This window comes from Oncorhynchus masou, chromosome 3 (genome assembly GCF_036934945.1).
Source record: "Oncorhynchus masou masou isolate Uvic2021 chromosome 3, UVic_Omas_1.1, whole genome shotgun sequence".
In the NCBI taxonomy this organism is placed as follows: Eukaryota; Metazoa; Chordata; class Actinopteri; order Salmoniformes; family Salmonidae; genus Oncorhynchus; species Oncorhynchus masou.
In genome coordinates this window covers 9771468-9792825 of record NC_088214.1, presented here as the reverse complement: position 1 = coordinate 9792825, position 21358 = coordinate 9771468, and the positions used below count along the sequence as shown (strand labels likewise).

General features: G+C 49.9%; 1 protein-coding gene across 2 annotated transcripts in view; it reads left to right on the top strand.

Annotated features, from left to right (window-relative positions):
• Positions 1–21358, top strand: part of lig1 (ligase I, DNA, ATP-dependent) — a 28572-nt gene that overhangs the window by 6341 nt on the left and 873 nt on the right. Inside the window, exons 8-26 of one of the 2 annotated variants that reach the window (XM_064930550.1) lie at positions 101–184; positions 1368–1424; positions 1613–1671; positions 1946–2059; positions 2160–2326; positions 2505–2581; positions 3038–3129; positions 3348–3447; positions 4772–4857; positions 4979–5094; positions 6304–6399; positions 7530–7640; positions 8443–8514; positions 14795–14939; positions 17508–17590; positions 18404–18556; positions 19190–19243; positions 19368–19511; positions 20966–21058. In XM_064930550.1, coding sequence (XP_064786622.1) covers positions 101–184; positions 1368–1424; positions 1613–1671; positions 1946–2059; positions 2160–2326; positions 2505–2581; positions 3038–3129; positions 3348–3447; positions 4772–4857; positions 4979–5094; positions 6304–6399; positions 7530–7640; positions 8443–8514; positions 14795–14939; positions 17508–17590; positions 18404–18556; positions 19190–19243; positions 19368–19511; positions 20966–21058 — 1903 coding nt within the window. Of the gene's footprint in view, positions 1–100; positions 185–1367; positions 1425–1612; positions 1672–1945; positions 2060–2159; positions 2327–2504; positions 2582–3037; positions 3130–3347; positions 3448–4771; positions 4858–4978; positions 5095–6303; positions 6400–7529; positions 7641–8442; positions 8515–14794; positions 14940–17507; positions 17591–18403; positions 18557–19189; positions 19244–19367; positions 19512–20815; positions 20901–20965; positions 21059–21358 lie in introns of those variants that run through there. The other variant, XM_064930558.1, reaches the window with a different exon arrangement.

Below are 21358 nucleotides of genomic sequence, written 5' to 3'. Positions count from 1 at the left end.
TGTTTCTATTTGAAGGAGTAGCTGTACATTTCTGGATGTTTTCTCCAGTGAGTTGAATAGTGCAGTATGCTGTATTAATCTGAGTGTCTTTGACCCCCAGAGAGAAGACTGCCCAGGCCCAGTATGACCCGTCCAGACCCAACTACCACCCTGTAGACCACGCCTGCTGGAGCCGGGGACAGAGGTACGTCCAACCCCTTTAACACTGCTTGAGCCAGGGACAGAGGTACGTCCAACCCCCTTAACACAGCTAGAGCCGGGGACAGAGGTACGTCCAACCCTCTTAACACAGCTAGAGCTGGGGACAGAGGTACGCCCAACCCCCTTAACACAGCTAGAGCCGGGGACAGAGGTACGTCCAACCCCCTTAACACAGCTAGAGCTGGGACTCTAACTGGAAATGATCGACACTGACCAACCCAACCATTTTAAAAAATATATATATATTTGACTGATGTCGATAATAACAATAAGTTTCTTTTACTAGGAGTTAGTACAGGACTAATATGGGCTATTGCTTGTTAAGAATATAAACATCTGTAGGAGTATTTTAAAGGTTAAAATAAAGTAACTGGTGTTTATTCGTTTGATTAATGTATCGTCCAATTTATCGTCATCGAGCTAAAATCCAGTAAATTTATCGCGATGTGGACTGTCGTCCATATTGCCCAGCTCTCGCCACACAACTCAGCCGTGTACCTCAACCGGGGTCCTATTCACTAGGTACCAAACGGGTCGAAACGGAGAGGGACTACCTGAACTTGTCCAATAAGAAACGCTTGTTTTCATTTTGTGTTCCAAAATGATTTTGCTACGGTGTGCACTAATGAATTCCACCCTGAACAACCCGCACTGGACATATGTACTGTAAATAAGTCTCAATGGGGTTGTTTTGATACTGTAAATAAGTCTCAATGGGGTTGTTTTGATACTGTAAATAAGTCTCAATGGGGTTGTTTTGATACTGTAAATAAGTCTCTCATTGGGGTTGTTTTGATACTGTAAATAAGTCTCTCAGTGGGGTTGTTTTGATACTGTAAATAAGTCTCTCAGTGGGGTTGTTTTGATACTGTAAATAAGTCTCAATGGGGTTGTTTTGATACTGTAAATAAGTCTCAATGGGGTTGTTTTGATACTGTAAATAAGTCTCAATGGGGTTGTTTTGATACTGTAAATAAGTCTCTCAGTGGGGTTGTTTTGATACTGTAAATAAGTCTCTCAGTGGGGTTGTTTTGATACTGTAAATAAGTCTCTCAGTGGGGTTGTTTTGATACTGTAAATAAGTCTCTCAGTGGGGTTGTTTTGATACTGTAAATAAGTCTCAGTGGGGTTGTATTCAATGTTTTGTCTAATTTTCTCTTTCACAGGGTCCCGTATTTGGCTGTTGCACGCACCTTTGAAAAGATTGAGGAAGATTCTGGCAGGTAAGAGATTTCAATAGACCTCCCAAGTTGTAACTGTTTTGTTCTTGTTTACATCCCAAATGGCTCCCTGTGTAGTGCACTATCTAAGGTAATGGGGTGCCATTTGGGACAGCCTGTGTTTTATTGTACTGTAATTTCCCATTTTATATTGTTTTACATACTAATTGCATTTCTTTTTTTGTTGCTAGATTGAGGAACATTGAAACATTATCAAATCTCCTACGCTCTGTTATCATCCTCTCTCCAGGTAAAATAGCTTTTTTTGTGCGTTTTTTCCTATGGATGTGTGGAGCCCAGGTGCAGGATGCCAACATCCCAAATGACATTCTAATATTCCCTATTTAGTGCACTACTTTTGACTAGACCCCTACTGCACTATACTATCTGTAAAGGAATGCTGTGAAATAACCTGGATATGTCCCAAATGCAACCCGATTCCCTATGGGCCCTCGTCAAAAGTAGTGCGCTATATAGGGACTATAGTGTGCTGAGTGTTTGTCTCTCTTGTTGTTCTTGCTCAGAGGACCTGCTGTGCTGCGTCTACCTGTGTCTCAATCAGCTGGGTCCTGCTTACAAGGGGCTGGAGCTGGGAGTGGGAGAAACTGTTCTGATGAAGGCTGTCGCCCAAGCTACTGGTGAGACACCCACACAACACACACACTCAGTGTTGTTTGTTATATATCTTCCTTTGCTTTTGGGCTTAGAACTCTCTCACATCTTTGTTCTTGTTGCTAGGGCGACAGTTGGACAAAATCAAGGCGGAGGCTGCAGAGAAGGGGGACTTGGGGTTGGTGGCTGAGAGTTCCCGTAACAACCAGAGAATTATGTTCCAGCCAGCCAATCTGATTGCAGGGGGTGTGTTCAACAAACTGAAAGACATCGGGAACATGAGTGGGAATTCTGTGAGTGTGTGTGAGAGAGTTCAACACAGTAAAATTCACGTTGTTTTGATAAATTCACAGGTTTTAAGAGAACACTGTTCTCTGTCCTGGGAATAGGATGAATTACTTTTTAATCCGTCTAGAATTTGATTCAAAGGAATGAATTATTTTCTCTCTCTCTCTCCCTGCCTGCCTGCAGGCCATGAATAAGAAGATTGACATCATCAAAGGTCTCTTTGTAGCCTGTCGTTTCTCTGAAGCCAGATACATTGTCAGGTAATGGTCCCCACTTCCTTCACTTTACTACTGGTCAAACTGAGGATGTCTCCTGACTGGCAGCCGTTGCTCTATGTAATGCAATACTTTTGATCTGAACCTCAGTGACTTGTCTTTCTGCACTCGCTGAGTTCGAGCCTTTGTTCGTTTTATATGTGATGGATTATTATTTTGTATCTTCCGGTCACCTGTTATTGGTTTACACAGGATATAGTTGAGCATGTTGTCTTGCTTCATTAGTCAAGCTGAACCTATTATCACTCCTGTCCCTCTGCCCGTTCACCAGTAGTCACCCCGCTGGTCGGTACAGTAATGGATTCAAATAAGAGGATCTCCGTGACTATTAAATTGTGTGTAATTCTGTCGTACTTTGCAACACCAGTACATGCACAACATCAGACAATAAGCAGGACATCATCAATGCATGTCTGTGTTGATTGGTTGATTGATCGACAGGTCGCTGGCAGGGAAGCTGAGGATTGGCTTGGCTGAACAGAGTGTACTGTCTGCCCTGAGTCAGGCCGTGTGTCTGTCTCCTCCAGGACAAGGTTAGCCAACCAACGTTATCACACCGTTATCACAATGTTTAAACATGACCTCCCAACTTAATCATGTTTTCACAATACTATCACATTATCCCAACCATCGTCAAAGCGTTTTCACAACAGTGCCCCCCCCCCAGACCACCATGTTTGTTCACAGCATAACCTCTACATACAATATGAATGTCTGCTTTTGATGCAACTGCGACGTTTGTGTGTTCCAGACTTCCCTCCGGCGGTGATTGACGCGGGGAAAGGAATGAGTGCAGAAAAGCAGAAAGCTTGGATAGAAGAGAAGAGCCTTCTCCTCAAACAGACTTACTGGTACTAAACCTGCTAAATACAGCTGGAGTTCATTACCAAAGTGGCCCCCTATTCCCTATATAGTCACTACTTTTGACCGGGGCTCATAGGGTTCTGCACAATGTAGTTTATTTTATTTCACCTTTATTTAACCAGGTAGGCCAGTTGAGAACAAGTTCTCATTTATAACTGCGACCTGGCCAAGATAAAGCCAAGCAGTGCGACAGAAACAACAGAGTTACACTTGGAATACACAAACGTACAGTCAATAACACAATAGAAAAAAATAAAGTCTATATACAGTGTGTGCAAATGGCGTGAGGAGGTAAGGCAATAAATAGGCCAATAGTAGCAAAGTATTTACAATTTAGCAGATTAACACTGGAGTGATAAATGAGCAGATGATGATGTGCAAGTAGAGATACTGGTGTGCAAAAGAGCAGAGAATTAAATAAAAACAATATGGGGATGAGGTAGGTAGAGTGGGTGGGCTATTTACAGATGGACTACGGACAGCTGCAGAGATCGGTTGGCTGCTCAGATAGTTGATGTTTAAAGTTGGTGAGGGAAATATAAGTCTCCAGCTTCAGCGATTTTTGCAATTCATTCCAGTCACTGGCAGCAGAGAACTGGAACAAAAGGTGTTGGCTTTGGGAATGACCAGTGAAATCTACCTGCTGGAGCGCGTGCTGCGGTTGGGTGTTGGCTTTGGGAATGACCAGTGAGATATACCAGTCATTGGCAGCAGAGAACTGGAAGGAAAGGTGGCCAAAGTAAGTGTTGGCTTTAGGGATGACCAGTGAGATATACCAGTCATTGGCAGCAGAGAACTGGAAGGAAAGGTGGCCAAAGTAAGTGTTGGCTTTAGGGATGACCAGTGAGATATACCAGTCATTGGCAGCAGAGAACTGGAAGGAAAGGTGGCCAAAGTAAGTGTTGGCTTTGGGAATGACCAGTGAGATATACCTGCTGGAGCGCGTGCTGCGGGTGGGTGTTGTTATGGTGACCAGTGAGCTGAGGTAAGGCGGAGCTTTACCTAGCGAAGACTTATAGATGACCTGGAGCCAGTGGGTCTGGTGACTAATATGTAGCGAGGGTCAGCCGACTAGCGCGTACAGGTCGCAGTGGTGGGTGGTATAAGGTGCTTTGGTAACAAAACGGATGGCACTGTGATAGACTGCATCCAGTTTGCTGAGTAGAGTATTGGAGGCTATGTTGTAGATGACATCGTCGAGGATCGGTAGGATAGTCAGTCGTACACTATGTAGGGAATGTGGTGCCATTTGGGACAAAGCCTTTGTGAATTTGATTTTCTTAATCGATTTATTCTGTTTGTCCCGTCCAGTGAGATGCCCAACTATGATGTCATCATCCCAGTCATTCTGAAGGAGGGGATTGATGAACTCCCCAACCACTGCAAACTCACTCCAGGCAATAATAATTATTAAGGAAAAACAACATTTTATGAGTAATGGTACTGACCATCAGGGTTGTTGGTGTGGGTGGGTGTATTGTTTATTTCGGTGTGGCATTTCTGACCCCTGTTCCTCAGGTGTACCATTGAGGCCCATGCTGGCTCACCCCACCAAAGGTGTAGGAGAGGTGATGAAGAGATTTGATGAAGCCGCCTTCACCTGCGAGTACAAGTATGATGGAGAACGAGCACAGGTAGGTGTGTGTGGTTGCTCACTTTTGTGTGTTCTATACATGTGTCAGCAACATGTTTGTTATATCTGTGTGTGTCCTGGTTAGGAAGCAGACATGGAGCTATTGTGCATCAGGCTGTGAGGCCCTCCCGAGTGGAGGCTGTAGAGAGCCCCGTGGGGCCCTCCCGGGTGGAGGCTGTAGAGAGGCCCTCCCAAGTGGAGGCTGTAGAGAGCCCCGTGGGGCCCTCCCGGGTGGAGGCTGTAGAGAGGCCCTCCCGAGTGGAGGCTGTAGAGAGCCCCGTGGGGCCCTCCCGGGTGGAGGCTGTAGAGAGCCCCGTGGGGCCCTCCCGGGTGGAGGCTGTAGAGAGGCCCTCCCGAGTGGAGGCTGTAGAGAGGCCCTCCCGAGTGGAGGCTGTAGAGAGGCCCTCCCGAGTGGAGGCTGTAGAGAGCCCCGTGGGGCCCTCCCGGGTGGAGGCTGTAGAGAGCCCCGTGGGGCCCTCCCGGGTGGAGGCTGTAGAGAGGCCCTCCCGAGTGGAGGCTGTAGAGAGCCCCGTGGGGCCCTCCCGGGTGGAGGCTGTAGAGAGGCCCTCCCGAGTGGAGGCTGTAGAGAGGCCCTCCCGAGTGGAGGCTGTAGAGAGGCCCTCCCGAGTGGAGGCTGTAGAGAGGCCCTCCCGAGTGGAGGCTGTAGAGAGGCCCTCCCGAGTGGAGGCTGTAGAGAGGCCCTCCCGAGTGGAGGCTGTAGAGAGCCCCGTGGGGCCCTCCCGAGTGGAGGCTGTAGAGAGGCCCTCCCGAGTGGAGGCTGTAGAGAGCCCCGTGGGGCCCTCCCGGGTGGAGGCTGTAGAGAGGCCCTCCCGAGTGCCCTGTGACGTGTTGTCCTCTTGGCCATTAAGCTGCTGTCTGACTCCTGAAATGGCCACCAGATGGCGCCAACACACCGCTGGCTCTCAGCGCTTGTGTTCCACCTTTACAGGTTAACCCTGCATATTTCTGATATAACATACATTATGACAGTCGGCAGATGTGTATTCAAAGCAACGGACAGTAGTGCGTCCATTTTCTTATGAGTGGCCCCTGCGGGAATTGAACCCACTGTCCTGGTATTATTTTTTTTTTTTTAAGTGTTATACTCCACCAACTGAGCCACACAGCTCTACTCTACGAACAACAGGAAACTCACTGCCTGTTGTTGGTTTGAATGGTTCAGCTATTGATAATTGTATGTCTTGTGCAGATCCATATCTTGGAGAACGGCGAAGTGCGTATTTTCAGTCGTAACCAGGAGGATAATACCACCAAATATCCTGACATCATCTCTCGCATTCATACGGTAACAATGACCCTCTCAACAGTAGCACACTCAATGAGCATCCCAAATGACAGCCTATTCCCTATTATAGTGCACTACTTTTGTCCAGAGTACACTACATACAGAATAGGGTGCAATTTCAGGGACACAATCTGAGATCATCTGAGCCCCTTTATCATGGACATAAGCACACTGCATGATAATACCATTACCTTTCTCGCGCTCTCTCTCTCTCTCTCTCGCTGTGTCTCTCTCTCTCGCTGTGTCTCTCTCTCTCGCTGTGTCTCTCTCTCGCTGTGTCTCGCTCTCTCTCTCGCTGTGTCTCTCCCGCTGTGTCTCTCTCTCGATGTCTCTCTCTCTCTCTCGCTGTGTCTCTCTCTTTCTCTCTCGCTGTGTCTCTCTCTCTCGCTGTGTGTCTCTCTCTTTCGCTGTGTCTCTCTCTCTCGCTGTGTCTCTCTCTCTCGCTGTGTCTCTCTCTCGCTGTGTCTCGCTCGCTGTGTCTCGCTCGCTGTGTCTCGCTCGCTGTGTCTCGCTCGCTGTGTCTCTCTCTCTCGCTGTGTCTCTCTCTCTCGCTGTGTCTCTCTCTCTCTCGCTGTGTCTCTCTCTCTCTCGCTGTGTCTCTCTCTCTCTCGCTGTGTCTCTCTCTCTCTCGCTGTGTCTCTCTCTCTCTCTGTGTGTCTCTCTCTCTCTCTCTGTGTCTCTCTCTCTCGCTGTGTCTCTCTCTCTCTCGCTGTGTCTCTCTCTCTCTCGCTGCGTCTCTCTCTCTCGCTGCGTGTCTCTCTCTCTCGCTGCGTGTCTCTCTCTCTCGCTGCGTGTCTCTCTCTCTCGCTGCGTGTCTCTCTCTCTCGCTGCGTGTCTCTCTCTCTCGCTGCGTGTCTCTCTCTCTCGCTGTGTGTCTCTCTCTCTCGCTGTGTCTCTCTCTCTCTCGCTGTGTCTCTCTCTCTCTCGCTGTGTCTCTCTCTCTCACGCTGTCTCTCTCTCTCTCGCTGTGTCTCTCTCTCGCTGTGTCTCTCTCTCTCTCACGCTGTCTCTCTCTCTCTCGCTGTGTCTCTCTCTCTCTCGCTGTCTCTCTCTCTCTCACACTGTCTCTCTCTCTCTCGCTGTCTCTCTCTCTCTCACGCTGTCTCTCTCTCTCACGCTGTCTCTCTCAGGTAAAGAATGAGTCTGTGATCTCCTGTGTGTTGGACTCTGAGGCAGTAGCTTGGGACAGAGAGAAGAAACAGATCCAACCATTCCAGGTTCTCATCACACGGAAGAGAAAGGTGACAGGAAAGAAATGAGTGGTCCTCTTACTGAGTAACCATGGTTTCTCTAATCATTTTTATTACAGCTGGATGGCTGATTAGCCCAGGTGGCAGTTTCCTCAGTGGTCGTAGATCCTTTTCCTACCAGGCTCTGATCATGGGGTAGACTGCTTTGTCTAACCTCTCGGCCTGTCTGGTTTGGTTAGACCTGCCGGGAGTTGGGCTTTCTCCCATCGGCATAGCGCTGAGGGGCTGTCGAGCCCTCTTACTGTCACAATATACTGAGTACTGGGAACAAAACATCTAGGTTGGAATCATCTTTTACTGGGTGGTGGGTTAGGTGGGTGGGTGGGGGTGAACTGTATATTCTGTAGGATGTGGCTGATATCAATGACCTGTACTGTATATTCTGTAGGACGTGGCTGACTGATATCAATGACCTGTACTGTATATTCTGTAGGACGTGGCTGACTGATATCAATGACCTGTACTGTATATTCTGTAGGACGTGGCTGACTGATATCAATGACCTGTACTGTGTATTCTGTAGGACGTGGCTGACTGATATCAATGACCTGTATTGTGTGTTCTGTAGGACGTGGCTGACTGATATCAATGACCTGTACTGTGTGTTCTGTAGGACGTGGCTGACTGATATCAATGACCTGTACTGTATATTCTGTAGGACGTGGCTGACTGATATCAATGACCTGTACTGTATATTCTGTAGGACGTGGCTGACTGATATCAATGACCTGTACTGTATATTCTGTAGGACGTGGCTGACTGATATCAATGACCTGTATTGTGTGTTCTGTAGGACGTGGCTGCAGCTGATATCAAGGTCCAAGTGTGTGTGTACGCCTTCGACCTGCTGTATCTCAATGGAGAGGTGAGTGGATGAGAATGGGAATTATAAGGTCGGTTAGACATGGACACTTTTTCCTATTTAGTGCACTAGTTTTGACCAGGGCCCGTTGGTTTCAGGTCCAGAGTAGTGCACTATATAGAGAATAGGGTGCCATATGGAATGTTTAAGCTAAAACGCCCGAGGGCGTGTGGTATATGGCCAATATATCACAGCAAAGGGCTGTTCTTAGGCACAACGCAACACGGAGTGCCTGGATACGGCCCTTCGCCGTGGTATATTGGCCGTGTATCACAAACCGCAGAGGTGCCTTATTGCTATTATAAATTGGTCACCACGGCTTTCAACCAATCAACATTCAGGGCTCGAACCACCCAGTTTATAATGATTAATTAGACATTGATTGTTGTGTTTCTAACATTGGTGGTAATAGTGTGTCTCTCTCACTCACTCACACGCACATTCAAGTTGCTTTATTGGCATGACGTAACAATGTACATATTGCCAAAGTTAACTTTGGATATTTACAATATGAAAATAATAAGAATCAAAATTGTCAATGTGACAACATTAACAACAATAACCAAGGGTCAAAATAACCATACATTGAACAATAACAATACGCATACAGTAGAGTACGTGTGCAGGTTGATTGGTCTGTCAGACACTTCCTCAGCTTGTGGCAGGCAGCAATGCAGTGCGCTGCCAATCCACAGCTCTCTGCGTCCTCCCCCAACAGGATGGGGGGTAGCCTACTCTCATCAGAGAGGTCTTTGAAACCTTGAATAAGGGTTTCAAATTTTGAGAAATGTCACTCTTAATTGTTTTATATTTTTTACATTTTGTCAGGACTCTGGGTGTCTCTCGCTCTCTCTCGTTGGTGCGCTCTCTCTCGCTCTCTCTCGTTGGTGCGCTCTCTCTCTCGCTCTCTCTCGTTGGTGCGCTCTCTCTCGCTCTCTCTCGTTGGTGCGCTCTCTCTCGTTGGTGCGCTCTCTCTCGCTCTCTCTCGTTGGTGCGCTCTCTCTCTCGCTCTCTCGTTGGTGCGCTCTCTCGTTGGTGCGCTCTCTCTCGTTGGTGCGCTCTCTCTCTCGTTGGTGCGCTCTCTCTCTCGTTGGTGCGCTCTCTCTCTCGTTGGTGCGCTCTCTCTCGCTCTCTCGTTGGTGCGCTCTCTCTCGCTCTCTCTCGTTGGTGCGCTCTCTCTCGCTCTCTCTCGTTGGTGCGCTCTCTCTCGCTCTCTCGTTGGTGCGCTCTCTCTCGTTGGTGCGCTCTCTCTCGCTCTCTCGTTGGTGCGCTCTCTCTCGTTGGTGCGCTCTCGTTGGTGCGCTCGCTCTCTCTCGTTGGTGCGCTCTTGGTTGGGCGCTCTTTGGTGCGCTCTCTCTCGCTCTCTCGTTGGTGCGCTCTCTTCGTTGGTGCGCTCTCTCTCGTTGGTGCGCTCTCTCTCGCTCTCTCGTTGGTGCCTGTACTGCGTCTCTCTCGTTGGTGCGCTCTCTCTCGCTCTCTCTCGTTGGTGCTCGATCGTTGGTGACGCTCTCTCTGCTCTCTTCGTTGGTGCGCGCTCTCTCGCTCTCTCGTTGGTGCGCCTGTACTGTATCTTCGTTGGTGCGCTCTCTCTCGTTGGTGCGCTCTCTCTCTTGGTGCGCTCTCTCGCTCTCTCGTTGGTGCGCTCTCTCGCTTCTTCGCAGTGCGCTCTCTCTCGCTCTCTCTCGTTGGTGCGCTCTCTCGCTCTCTCGTTGGTGCGCTCTCTCTCGCTCTCTCTCGTTGGTGCGCTCTCTCGCTGGTGCGCTCGCTCGCTATCTGTTGGTGCGCTCTCTCTCTCGTCTCGTTGGTGTTCTGTGCGCTCTCTCTCGTTGGTGCGCTCTCTGTTGGTGCGCTCTCTCTCTCGTTGGTGCGCTCTTCGTTGGTGCGCTCTCTCGTTGGGCGCTCTCGTTGGTCGCTCTCTCGTTGGTGCGCTCTCTCTCTGCGTCTCGTTGGTGCGCTCTCTCGTTGGTGCGCTCTCTCTCGCTCTCTATCGTTGGTGCGCTCTCTCTCTCTTCTCGTTGGTCGCGCTCTCTCGCTCTGGTGCGCTCTCTCTCAAGTGCGTCTGTATGCGCTCTTCTGTGCGCTCTCTCTCGCTCTCTCGTTGGTGCGCTCTCTCTCCTTACTGTGCGCTCTCTTCTTAGTGCGCTCTGGCTGGTGCGCTCTCGCTCTATCAATGACCTGTGCGCTCTCTCGCTCTCTTCGTTGGTGCTCTCTCTCTCGTTGGTGCTCTCTCTCGCTCGTTGGTGCGCTCTCTCTCGCTCTCTCGTTGGTCGCGTCGTTGGTGCGCTCTCTCTCGCTGGTGCGCTCTCTCGCTCTCTCTCGTTGGTGCGCTCTCTCTCGCTCTCTCTCGTTGGTGCGCTCTCTTCGCTCTCTCTGTGCGCTCTCTCTCGTTGGCGCGCTCGCTCTCGCTCTCTCGTTGGTGCGCTCTCTCGCTGTCTTCGTTGGTGCGCTCTCTCGCTGGTGCGCTCTCTCTCGCTCTCTCTCGAGTGCGCTCGCTCTCTCGTTGGCGCGCTTCTCGCTCTCGTTGGTGCGCCGCTCTCTCTCGTTGGTGCGCTCTCTCGTTGGTGCGCCGCTTCTCTCGTTGGTGCGCTCTCTCTCGTTGGTGCGCTCTCTCTCGTTGGTGCGCTCTCTCTCTCGCTCTCTCTCGTTGGCGCTCTCTCGTTGGCGCCCTCTCGTTGGCGCCCTCTCGTTGGCGCCCTCTCGTTGGCGCCCTCTCGTTGGCGCCCTCATGGCGCTTTGCGCTCTATGGCGCCCTCTACGCGCCTCTCGTTGGCGCCCTGCGTTGGCGCCCTCTCGTTGGCGCTTTCATTGGCGCTCTTCGTGGCGCCCTCTCTCTCGTGGCGCTCTCTCTTCGTGGCGCTCTTCGTGGCGCTCTTCGTGGCGCTGTTCTTCGGCGCTTTCTTCACGGCGCTTTCTTCGTGGCGCTTTCTTCGTGGCGCTTTCGTGGCGCTTTCTTCGTGGCGCTTCTCTTCGTGCGCGCTTTCTTCGTGGCGCTTCTCTCTCGTCGGCGCTCTTCTTCGTGGCGCTTTCTTCGCTCTCTCTCTCGGCGCTCTTCTCTCGTGGCGCTCTCTTTCGTGCGCGCTTTCGTGCTCATTCGTCGTTCGCTCTCTCGTGTTTCGCTCTTCGTGCGCGCTCTCTCGTGCGCTCTCTCGCTCTCTATCTCGTGCGCTCTCGCTCTCTCTCGTGCGCTCTTTCGCTCTCGTGGCGCTCTTCGCTCTCGTGCGCTTCTCGCTTCGTGCGCTCTCTCTTCGTGCGCGCTCTCTCGTGCGCTCTCTCTCTTGTGCGCTCTCTCGCTCTCTCTCTTGTGCGCTCTCTCGCTCTCTCTCTCTGGGTGTCTTTCTCTCTCTCTCTCTCTGGGTCTCTCTGGGTCTCTCTCTCTCTCTCTCTCTCTCTCTCTCTGGGTCTCTCTCTCTCTCTCTGGGTCTTTCTCTCTCTCTCTCTCTCTCTGGGTCTCTCTCTCTCTCTGGGTCTCTTTCTCTCTCTCTGGGTCTCTCTCTCTCTCTCTCTCTCTCTCTGGGTCTCTCGCTCTCTCTGTCTCGTGCGCTCTCTCGCTCTCTCTGTCTCGTGCGCTCTCTCGCTCTCTCTGTCTCGTGCGCTCTCTCGCTCTCTCTGTCTCGTGCGCTCTCTCTGTCTCGTGCGCTCTCTCTGTCTCGTGCGCTCTCTCTGTCTCGTGCGCTCTCTCTGTCTCGTGCGCTCTCTCTGTCTCGTGCGCTCTTCTGTCTCGTGCGCTTCTCTGTCTCGTGCGCTCTCTCTGTCTCGTGCGCTCTCTCTGTCTCGGCGCTCTCTCTGTCTCGTGCGCTCTCTCGTGCTCTCTCTGTCTCGTGCGCTTCTCTGTCTCGTGCGCTCGCTCTTCTGTCTCGGCGCTCTCTCTGTCTCGTGCGCTCTCTCTCTCTCTCTCGTGCGCTCTCGCTCTCTCTCTCTCTCGTGCGCTCTCGCTCTCTCTCGTGCGCTCTCGCTCTCTCTCTCTCTCTCAGTGCTTTATTGGCATGGGAAACATGTTAACATTGCCAAAGCAAGGGAAGTAGATAATTTATAGTAAAGTTCTCTCTCTGGGTGTCTTTCTCTCTCTCTCTCTCTCTCTGGGTGTCTTTCTCTCTCTCTCTCTGGGTGTCTTTCTCTCCCTCTCTCTCTCTGGGTGTCTCTCTCTCTGGGTGTCTCTCTCTCTCTCTCTCTGGGTCTCTCTCTCTCTCTCTCTCTCTGGGTCTCTCTCTCTCTCTGGGTCTCTCTCTCTCTCTGGGTCTCTCTCTCTCTCTCTCTCTCTCTGGGTCTCTCGCTCTCTCTGTCTCGTGCGCTCTCGCTCTCTCTGTCTCGTGCGCTCTCTCGCTCTCTCTGTCTCGTGCGCTCTCTCGCTCTCTCTGTCTCGTGCGCTCTCTCGCTCTCTCTGTCTCGTGCGCTCTCTCTGTCTCGTGCGCTCTCTCTGTCTCGTGCGCTCTCTCTGTCTCGTGCGCTCTCTGTCTCGTGCGCTCTCTCTGTCTCGTGCGCGCTCTCTGTGTCTCGTGCGCTCTCTCTGTCTCGTGCGCTCTCTCTGTCTCGTGCGCTCTCTCTGTCTCGTGCGCTCTCTCTGTCTCGTGCGCTCTCTGTCTCGTGCGCTCTCTCTGTCTCGTGCGCTCTCTCGCTCTCTCTGTCTCGTGCGCTCTCTCTGTCTCGTGCGCTCTCGCTCTCTCTGTCTCGTGCGCTCTCTCTCTCTCGTGCGCTCTCGCTCTCTCGTGCGCTCTCGCTCTCTCTCTCTCTCGTGCGCTCTCGCTCTCTCTCTCTCTCGTGCGCTCTCGCTCTCTCTCTCGCGCTCTCTCTCGCGCGCTCTCGCTCTCTCTCTCTCTCTCTCTCAGTGCTTTATTGGCATGGGAAACATGTTAACATTGCCAAAGCAAGGGAAGTAGATAATTTATAGTAAACCTCACAAGTTCTCTCTCTGGGTGTCTTTCTCTCTCTGGGTGTCTTTCTCTCTCTCTCTCTCTCTGGGTGTCTTTCTCTCTCTCTCTCTGGGTGTCTTTCTCTCCCTCTCTCTCTCTGGGTGTCTCTCTCTCTGGTTCTCTCTCTCTCTCTGGGTCTCTCTCTCTCTCTGGGTCTCTCTCTCTCTCTGGGTCTCTCTCTCTCTCTGGGTCTCTCTCTCTCTGGGTCTCTCTCTCTCTCTCTGGGTCTCTCTCTCTCTCTCTCTGGGTCTCTCTCTCTCTCTGGGTCTCTCTCTCTGGGTCTCTCTCTCTCTGGGTCTCTCTCTCTCTCTCTCTCTGGGTCTCTCTGGGTCTCTCTCTCTGGGTCTCTCTGGGTCTCTCTCTGGGTCTTCTCTCTCTCTGGGTCTCTCTCTCTCTCTGGGTCTCTCTCTCTCTCTCTCTCTGGGTCTCTCTCTCTCTCTCTCTGGGTCTCTCTCTCTCTCTCTCTCTGGGTCTCTCTCTCTCTCTGGGTCTCTCTCTCTGGGTCTCTCTCTCTGGGTCTCTCTCGCTCTCTCTCGTGCGCTCTCTCGCTCTTTCTGTCTCGCGCTCTCGCTCTCTCTCGTGCGCGCTCTCTCGTGTGCTCTCTGTCTCGCGCGCGCTCTTTCTCTGTCTCTCGCTCTCTCTCTCTCGCGCGCTCTCGCTCTCTCTCTCTCAGTGCTTTATTGGCATGGGAAACATGTTAACATTGCCAAAGCAAGGGAAGTAGATAATTTATAGTAAACCTCACAAGTTCTCTCTCTGGGTGTCTCTCTCTTTCTCTCTCTCTCTGGGTCTCTCTCTTTCTCTCTCTCTGGGTCTCTCTCTCTCTCTGGGTCTCTCTCTCTCTCTGGGTCTCTCTCTCTGGGTCTCTCTCTCTCTGGGTCTCTCTCTCTCTCTCTCTCTCTGGGTCTCTCTGGGTCTCTCTCTCTCTCTCTCTCTGGGTCTCTCTCTCTCTCTCTGGGTCTCTCTCTCTCTCTGGGTCTCTCTCTCTCTCTGGGTCTCTCTCTCTCTCTCTGGGTCTCTCTCTCTCTCTGGGTCTCTCTCTCTCTGGGTCTCTCTCTGGGTCTCTCTCTCTCTCTCTCTCTGGGTCTCTCTCTCTCTCTCTCTCTGGGTCTCTCTCTCTCTCTCTCTCTGGGTCTCTCTCTCTCTCTGGGTCTCTCTCTCTGTCTCTCTGGGTGTCTCTTTCTCTCTGGGTGTATTTGCATTGTTTGTGCTCCACTGGTTGTCCTATTCTCGTGGCAACGGCCACAAGTCTTGACACTGCAGTTTTTTGCCTAATGGATATGGGAGTTTATCAATGTTTGATTTGTTTTCAAATTCTTTGTGGATCTGTGGAAAATGTCTCTAATGTGGTCTCGGTCTCCCTGTGGGTGTGTCAGTCTCTAGTGAAGCAGCCCTTGTCATGTCGCAGGGCTCTGTTGAAGAAGAGCTTCCAGGAGAAGGAGGGGGAGTTTATGTTCGCCCGCGCCATCGACTCAGACAACACAGACGCCATAGCTGAGTTCCTGGAGCAATCGGTTCGAGGTTTGTGGGATGAGTCTGTTTTTTATAACGTGTGTGTGTGAGCAGTCTGTTCACTGTGTTTGTTTGTGAGGTCACTCTTGTCTTCTGTGATCTCCTTCTGTCCTTGACTTGTTTATTCGTGTCTTAGGTGTGTCCTAAATGACACCCTATTCCCTATATAGTGCACTACTTTAGACCAGAGCGCTCTCTTTGGTTCCTGGTCAAAGGTCATGCACTGCTTTTGACGGGGATGGTGTAGCATTCTAAGCCGCTTCCTCTTGGATCATGTATAGTGCTGCAGCAGAGGCCACCATCCAGCCCACTGCTATTTCAGCCCTCTGTCTTTCCTCTCTAGCTTTCTCTCTCTCCTGTACGAAAAAACATATGTGAGGAGTGGGACTGCCCCACTTCTTTATTTAAAAAAAATAATAATAATAATACAATTTTGAGAAAAAAAATAAAGCTGTGCATTGTACAGCGAAGGTTTTACCAAGAACATTCCAGAAGGACTAATTTGAGGCAGAAAGGGAATTGTCGTTGTCTTACGTCAGATGGCGTCACTCCTACGCAACGCTCGTCGCTCAATCAATCTGTCTTGTAGGACATCGAACTCATCTTAAAATGTTGGGATTCCCGAGCATCCGCCATTCAAAAATGGAAACTGTTCCTAAAATATTATATCAACGCGCTCTTGTATGACTTACCATGAAATCGGTAGAATAACAAGCTAAAGTAATACAAATAATGTGACTGATTAATTTTCTCAAACAATATCCTTCAAAAATTTTGCAAAGATGTCGGCCGCCAGTGCAGCTAGCTAGCTAGCTGTCGTACTGGCGTGGTAAGCTAGCTAGCTGTCGTACTGATGTGGTATGCTTGCTGGTAAGCTAGCTAGCTGTCGTACTGATGTGGTAAGCTTGCTAGCTAGCTAGCTAGCTAGCTGTCGTACTGACGTGGTAAGCTAGCTAGCTGTCGTACTGACATTTCTAAAGCTTGCTTAACTTGTTTAAATTACCCTAAAGTCGGGCCTCCCGGGTGGCGCAGTGGTCAAGAAGTCTTCACTGCAGCGCCATCTGTGCCACCATAGACTCTGGGTTCGAGCCCAGGCTCTGTCGCAGCCGGGAGGTCCATGGGGCGACTCAATATTGGCCTAGCGCTGCCCGGGTTAGGGAGGGCTTGGCCGGAAGGGATGTCCTTGTCTTATCGCGCACTAGCGACTCCTGTGGCGGGCCGGGTGCAGTGCACGCTAACCAGGTCGCCAGGTGCACAGTGTTTCCTCCGACACATTGGTACGGCTGGCTTCCGGGTTGGATGCGCGTTGTGTTATGAAGCATTGCGGCTTGGTTGGGTTGTGTATCGGAGGAAGCTTTTGACCTTCGTCTCTCCCGAGCCCGTATGGGAGTTGTGGCGATGAGACAAGATACCACAAAATTGGAGAGAAAAGGGGGTAAAATTTAAATAAAGTTAGACTTGCAGCCCCAAAGTTAAGAGGGACTGTGATCAGAAATCAGTTTGTTGATCAGCATGTTTCCCATGCGATCGCTAACGTTACTCTGTATGGTTGGGTCAGCTGAGCATAGCAGCTGTCTTGGGAGGCAACTGCAGCGACCAACAGCTGCTTCATGAAAACTCATCATGTGAGCGACAGCACTATTAAAGTAGCTTGCTAAACCAGCTGTTGTTGGAAGAATTCAGTGTGTGTGTTACCAGGTATAGGCTTGGTTGGTTAGCAGCATCATTTCAGGGACTGGTTCAGCAAGCTAATGTTGGACATTTTATGACCGCTTTCGTGCCCATTGTCAGAAATGCTCAGAGATGCACAAAAAGTCTCCGCTAGATGTAAAATGGACCAACTACGACTTCCTCACCATCATCATCATTGACAGATGTATTGTTTTTGCTTACGTTCATTCAGACTGTGTTCAGCAGACGATGTCACCTCGGTAATATTTTTTTTTTTTATGTTCGATGACACATTGTAGCTGTATTATTCCATCACCCTCGCGAGATACGAGACAGATCAGTGACGGCAGAATGGACACGCTATCTGACTTAGGACGATGGGGAATCGACACGCTATCTGACTTAGGACGATAGGGAATCGACACGCTCTCTGACTTAGGACGAAGGGGAATCGACACGCTATCTGACTTAGGACGATAGGGAATCGACACGCTCTGACTTAGGACGATGGGGAATCGACACGCTCTCTGACTTAGGACGATAGGGAATCGACACGCTATCTGACTTAGGACGATGGGGAATCGACACGCTCTCTGACTGAGGACGATGGGGAATCGACACGCTCTCTGACTTAGGACGATGGGGAATCGACACGCTCTCTGACTTAGGACGATAGGGAATCGACACGCTATCTGACTGAGGACGATGGGGAATCGACACGCTATCTGACTGAGGACGATGGTGAATTGTCTGCCATTTGGGGGACATTAAGTGTTACGTTTCTATGGGCCCTCGTCAAAGGTCATGCACTATATAGGGAATTGGTTGCCATTTCCTGTTTTTAAATACATTTTAAATTAAATTTGTGACGCACTGTAAATGTCTATGTAATTCTGGGTCCATCAGACTCCTGTGAGGGACTCATGGTGAAGACTCTGGAGAAAGATGCCACGTATGAAATCGCCAAGCGCTCTCACAACTGGCTCAAGGTACAGACACACCACAGGGTTCTCCCCAGGATTTAACAAGGTGTTGCTGCTGAGTACAGCTGGGGGGGGGGTCGCCCGGACAGGGGCAGCCTCCCCCTTAAGACTGAGAGTTTTGCGTTTTTTAGCATCGTTAACTGCCATTAACTGCCATTTCCTAGAACTAGTACGTACACACACACACATACACACACACACACACACACACACACACACACACACACACACATACATACATATATATACACACACACACACACACACACACACACACACACACACACACACATATATATACACACACACGTACATATACACACACACATACACACATACGTACATAGTCAAAAGTTTGGACACACCTACTCATTCCAAGGTTTTTCTTTATTTTTACTATTTTCTACATTGTAGAATAATAGTGAATAAATCAAAACTATTAAATAACACATGCAATCATGTATTAACCAAAAATGTGTTAAACAAATCTAAATATATTTGAGATATAGCCACCCTTTACAATTCTCTCAACCAGCTTCATGAGTTATTCACCAGTCCAACACATCCCAAACCACCTCAATTGGGTGAGCATTAGTTTTTGATGTCTTCACTATTATTTTTCAATGTAGAAAACCCTTGAATGAGTAGGTGTGTCCAAACGTTTAACTGGTACTGTATATATATATATATATAGTGGCGCAGCCAGTCCACCAGGTGGCGCAGCTCCTCTTACATTCTTTGGCAAGAATCCTGCACTACACATGTGCACAAACACAAGAACTTGTTATAGGTTTTTCTCTAAATCCTCTCTCTGTCTAGCTGAAGAAGGATTATCTGGATGGCGTGGGGGACACGGTGGATCTGTGTGTGATCGGAGCCTATCTGGGGAAGGGCAAGAGAACAGGGACCTACGGAGGCTTTCTGCTCGCTTGCTACGATGAGGACAACGAAGAGTTCCAGTCCGTCTGCAAGGTCAGTGTCTGAGAGGGGTGTCTGAGAGGGGGGGGTTTCTGTGTCTGTGTGAGAGAGGGGGGGGTTTCTGTGTCTGTGTGAGAGGGGGGGGGTGTCTCTGTGTGTGAGAGAGGGGGGGGGGGGGGGGTTTCTGTGTCTGTGTGTGAGAGGGGGGGTTTCTGTGTCTGTGTGAGAGGGGGGGTTTCTGTGTCTGTGTGAGAGAGGGGGGGTTCTGTGTCTGTGTGAGAGAGGGGGGGGTTTCTGTGTCTGTGTGAGAGAGGGGGGGTGTGGGGGGTTCTGTGTCTGTGTGAGAGGGGGGGTTCTGTGTCTGTGTGAGAGGGGGGGGTTTCTGTGTCTGTGTGAGAGAGGGGGGGGGTTCTGTGTCTGTGTGAGAGAGGGGGGGTTCTGTGTCTGTGTGAGAGAGGGGGGGTGGGGGGGGTTCTGTGTCTGTGTGTACCTGTCTGCCTGCGAGGTTACTTTTCCCCCTTTGTCTCTGCTGGTTTGTCTGTTTTGAAAGGTGACAGCTCCTCGGGCCAATTAGGCTGAAGGCATTTAACACAGGGTTTTCTGTCAGTGGTGTTATTCTACTCTGCTAAAGGTCTCGTCTGGTTTACCGCGGGGGAATATGTCTTTCTGGTTCTTTTGTCTTTGCAGATTGGGACAGGTTTCAAGGATGAAGATTTGGAGCAACATTACAAATTCTTAAAGGTACCATACAGAAACCATTGCTGTGCTCTATTCTCATTTTGTGAAGCGAAGCCCGGAGTTTCTGTTGCAAAGTTGCCAAAAGTCTTTAGATCCAATTAACTATGAAGCCATTGTCTTTTTCCAGGAGCATATTTTGCCAAAGCCCCGGCCCTATTACCGTGTCGACCAATCAACTGAGCCCGACCTGTGGCTCGATGCCGTGCAAGTATGGGAAGTGAAGTGTGCCGACCTATCGCTGTCGCCGATCTACAAGGCTGGCATGGGATTGGTTAGTACCACTCTTGTTTGTCCACTGGCACGTCAATACTAATAATATAAAGACTGGCCCTATTCCTTTTGTAGTGCACTACTTTTGACCAGGTCCCAATAAAGTAGTTTACTATATAGGGAATAGGGTGCCATTTGGGACACAACCAAATTGAATTGGGAAATGATTCATTTGATTCGATGCAATTTCATCTGAGAACTGAAAGGGATGCGACCGCCGCACACACTCTCCTCATTAATCCTCTCTGCAAATCTAAAATGTCTTGTTGATTCTCAATAAACTGTTTACGTCTCTAGATTTAGAGTATTTAAAAAAAAAAGTTCCCCCAAATTTCTTGCGAGATCATGGCTCTTGTTGCTTTCCTCTGGGAAGGATATTATTTAAGACTTAACATGAACCCATGTTACCCACAACTTAAATGCACACTCATATATATATATATATATCTGCCTGCCTGCCTGCCTAGGTCCAATCTCTGCGGTCTAAGGCACTGCATCTCAGTGTTAGAGGCGTCACTACAGACCCTAGTTCGATTCCAGGCTGTATTACAATCGGCCGTGATTGGGAGTCCCATAGGGCGGCGCACAATTGGCTCAGCGTTGTCCAGGTTAGGGTTTAGCGTCATTGTACATAAACATTTGTTCTTAACTGACTTAAATAAATAAATGTTAAAATAAATCTCAGGGCCAGAGTATGAGTAGTGGTGCTGCTGTCCATAAATCCTATTCATATCAGCACTCTTGCTCTGAAGCTCTTTGTCGATACGGGCCCTAATCTGTGATTTATACCAGGGCTGTGTGTCCCAAATGGCCCTCTATTTCCTATATAGTGAATAACGTTTGATCAGAGCCTTGTGGGTAGTGTACTACGTAGGGAAGAGGGTGCCATTTGGGACAGAGGGTGGTTTGTAAGTAATGCATCAACTGGGAAAGGGAAACTTGCACTCACTGAGAGGGTTTTGTTTTAATGTTCATTTAGCAGGTCAAACCTGCACTCACTGAGAGGGTCTTGTTTTAATGTTCATTTAGCAGGTCGAACTTGCACTCACTGAGAGGGTCTTGTTTTAATGTTCATTTAGCAGGTCAAACTTGCACTCACTGAGAGAGTCTTGTTTTAATGTTCATTTAGCTGGTCGAACTTGCACTCACTGAGAGAGTCTTGTTTTAATGTTCATTTAGCTGGTCGAACTTGCACTCAATGAGAGGGTCTTGTTTTAATGTTCATTTAGCAGGTCAAACCTGCACTCACTCAGAGGGTCTTGTTTTAATGTTCATTTAGCAGGTCAAACCTGCACCCATTCTCTTTGTGACCCAGAGAATGGCTTCAACTGTTTGCTAGGGTCATGGTTCGAGTATAGTTAGTTGAAATGTTGTTGACAGTCTACAAAACAATTTGGGACTAGCCAAATACAGTGTTGCTGATGATTCATGTGTATCTTCTCTTCTGTTTCCCAGTGTGACCCAGAGAAGGGCATCTCTCTTCGGTTCCCACGCTTCCTGAGGATCAGAGATGATAAGAAGCCGGAGGAGGCCACTTCAGGAGGACAGGTACGTTGAGACACTGGAGTTGTGTGTCTTGTTGCACATCGCGTCCTTTCTTCTCTCCTCCTGCTCAACTGTATTGGAGGAGAATGTCCAAGGTCCCTCCCCCTGGACCTTCTGAATGTCCAAGGTCTCTCCCCCTGGACCTTCTGAATGTCCAAGGTCCCTCCCCCTGGACCTTCTGAATGCCCAAGGTCCTGCCCCCTGGACCTTCTGAATGCCCAAGGTCCCGCCCCCTGGACCTTCTGAATGTCCAAGGTCCCGCCCCCTGGACCTTCTGAATGTCCAAGGTCTCTCCCCCCGGAC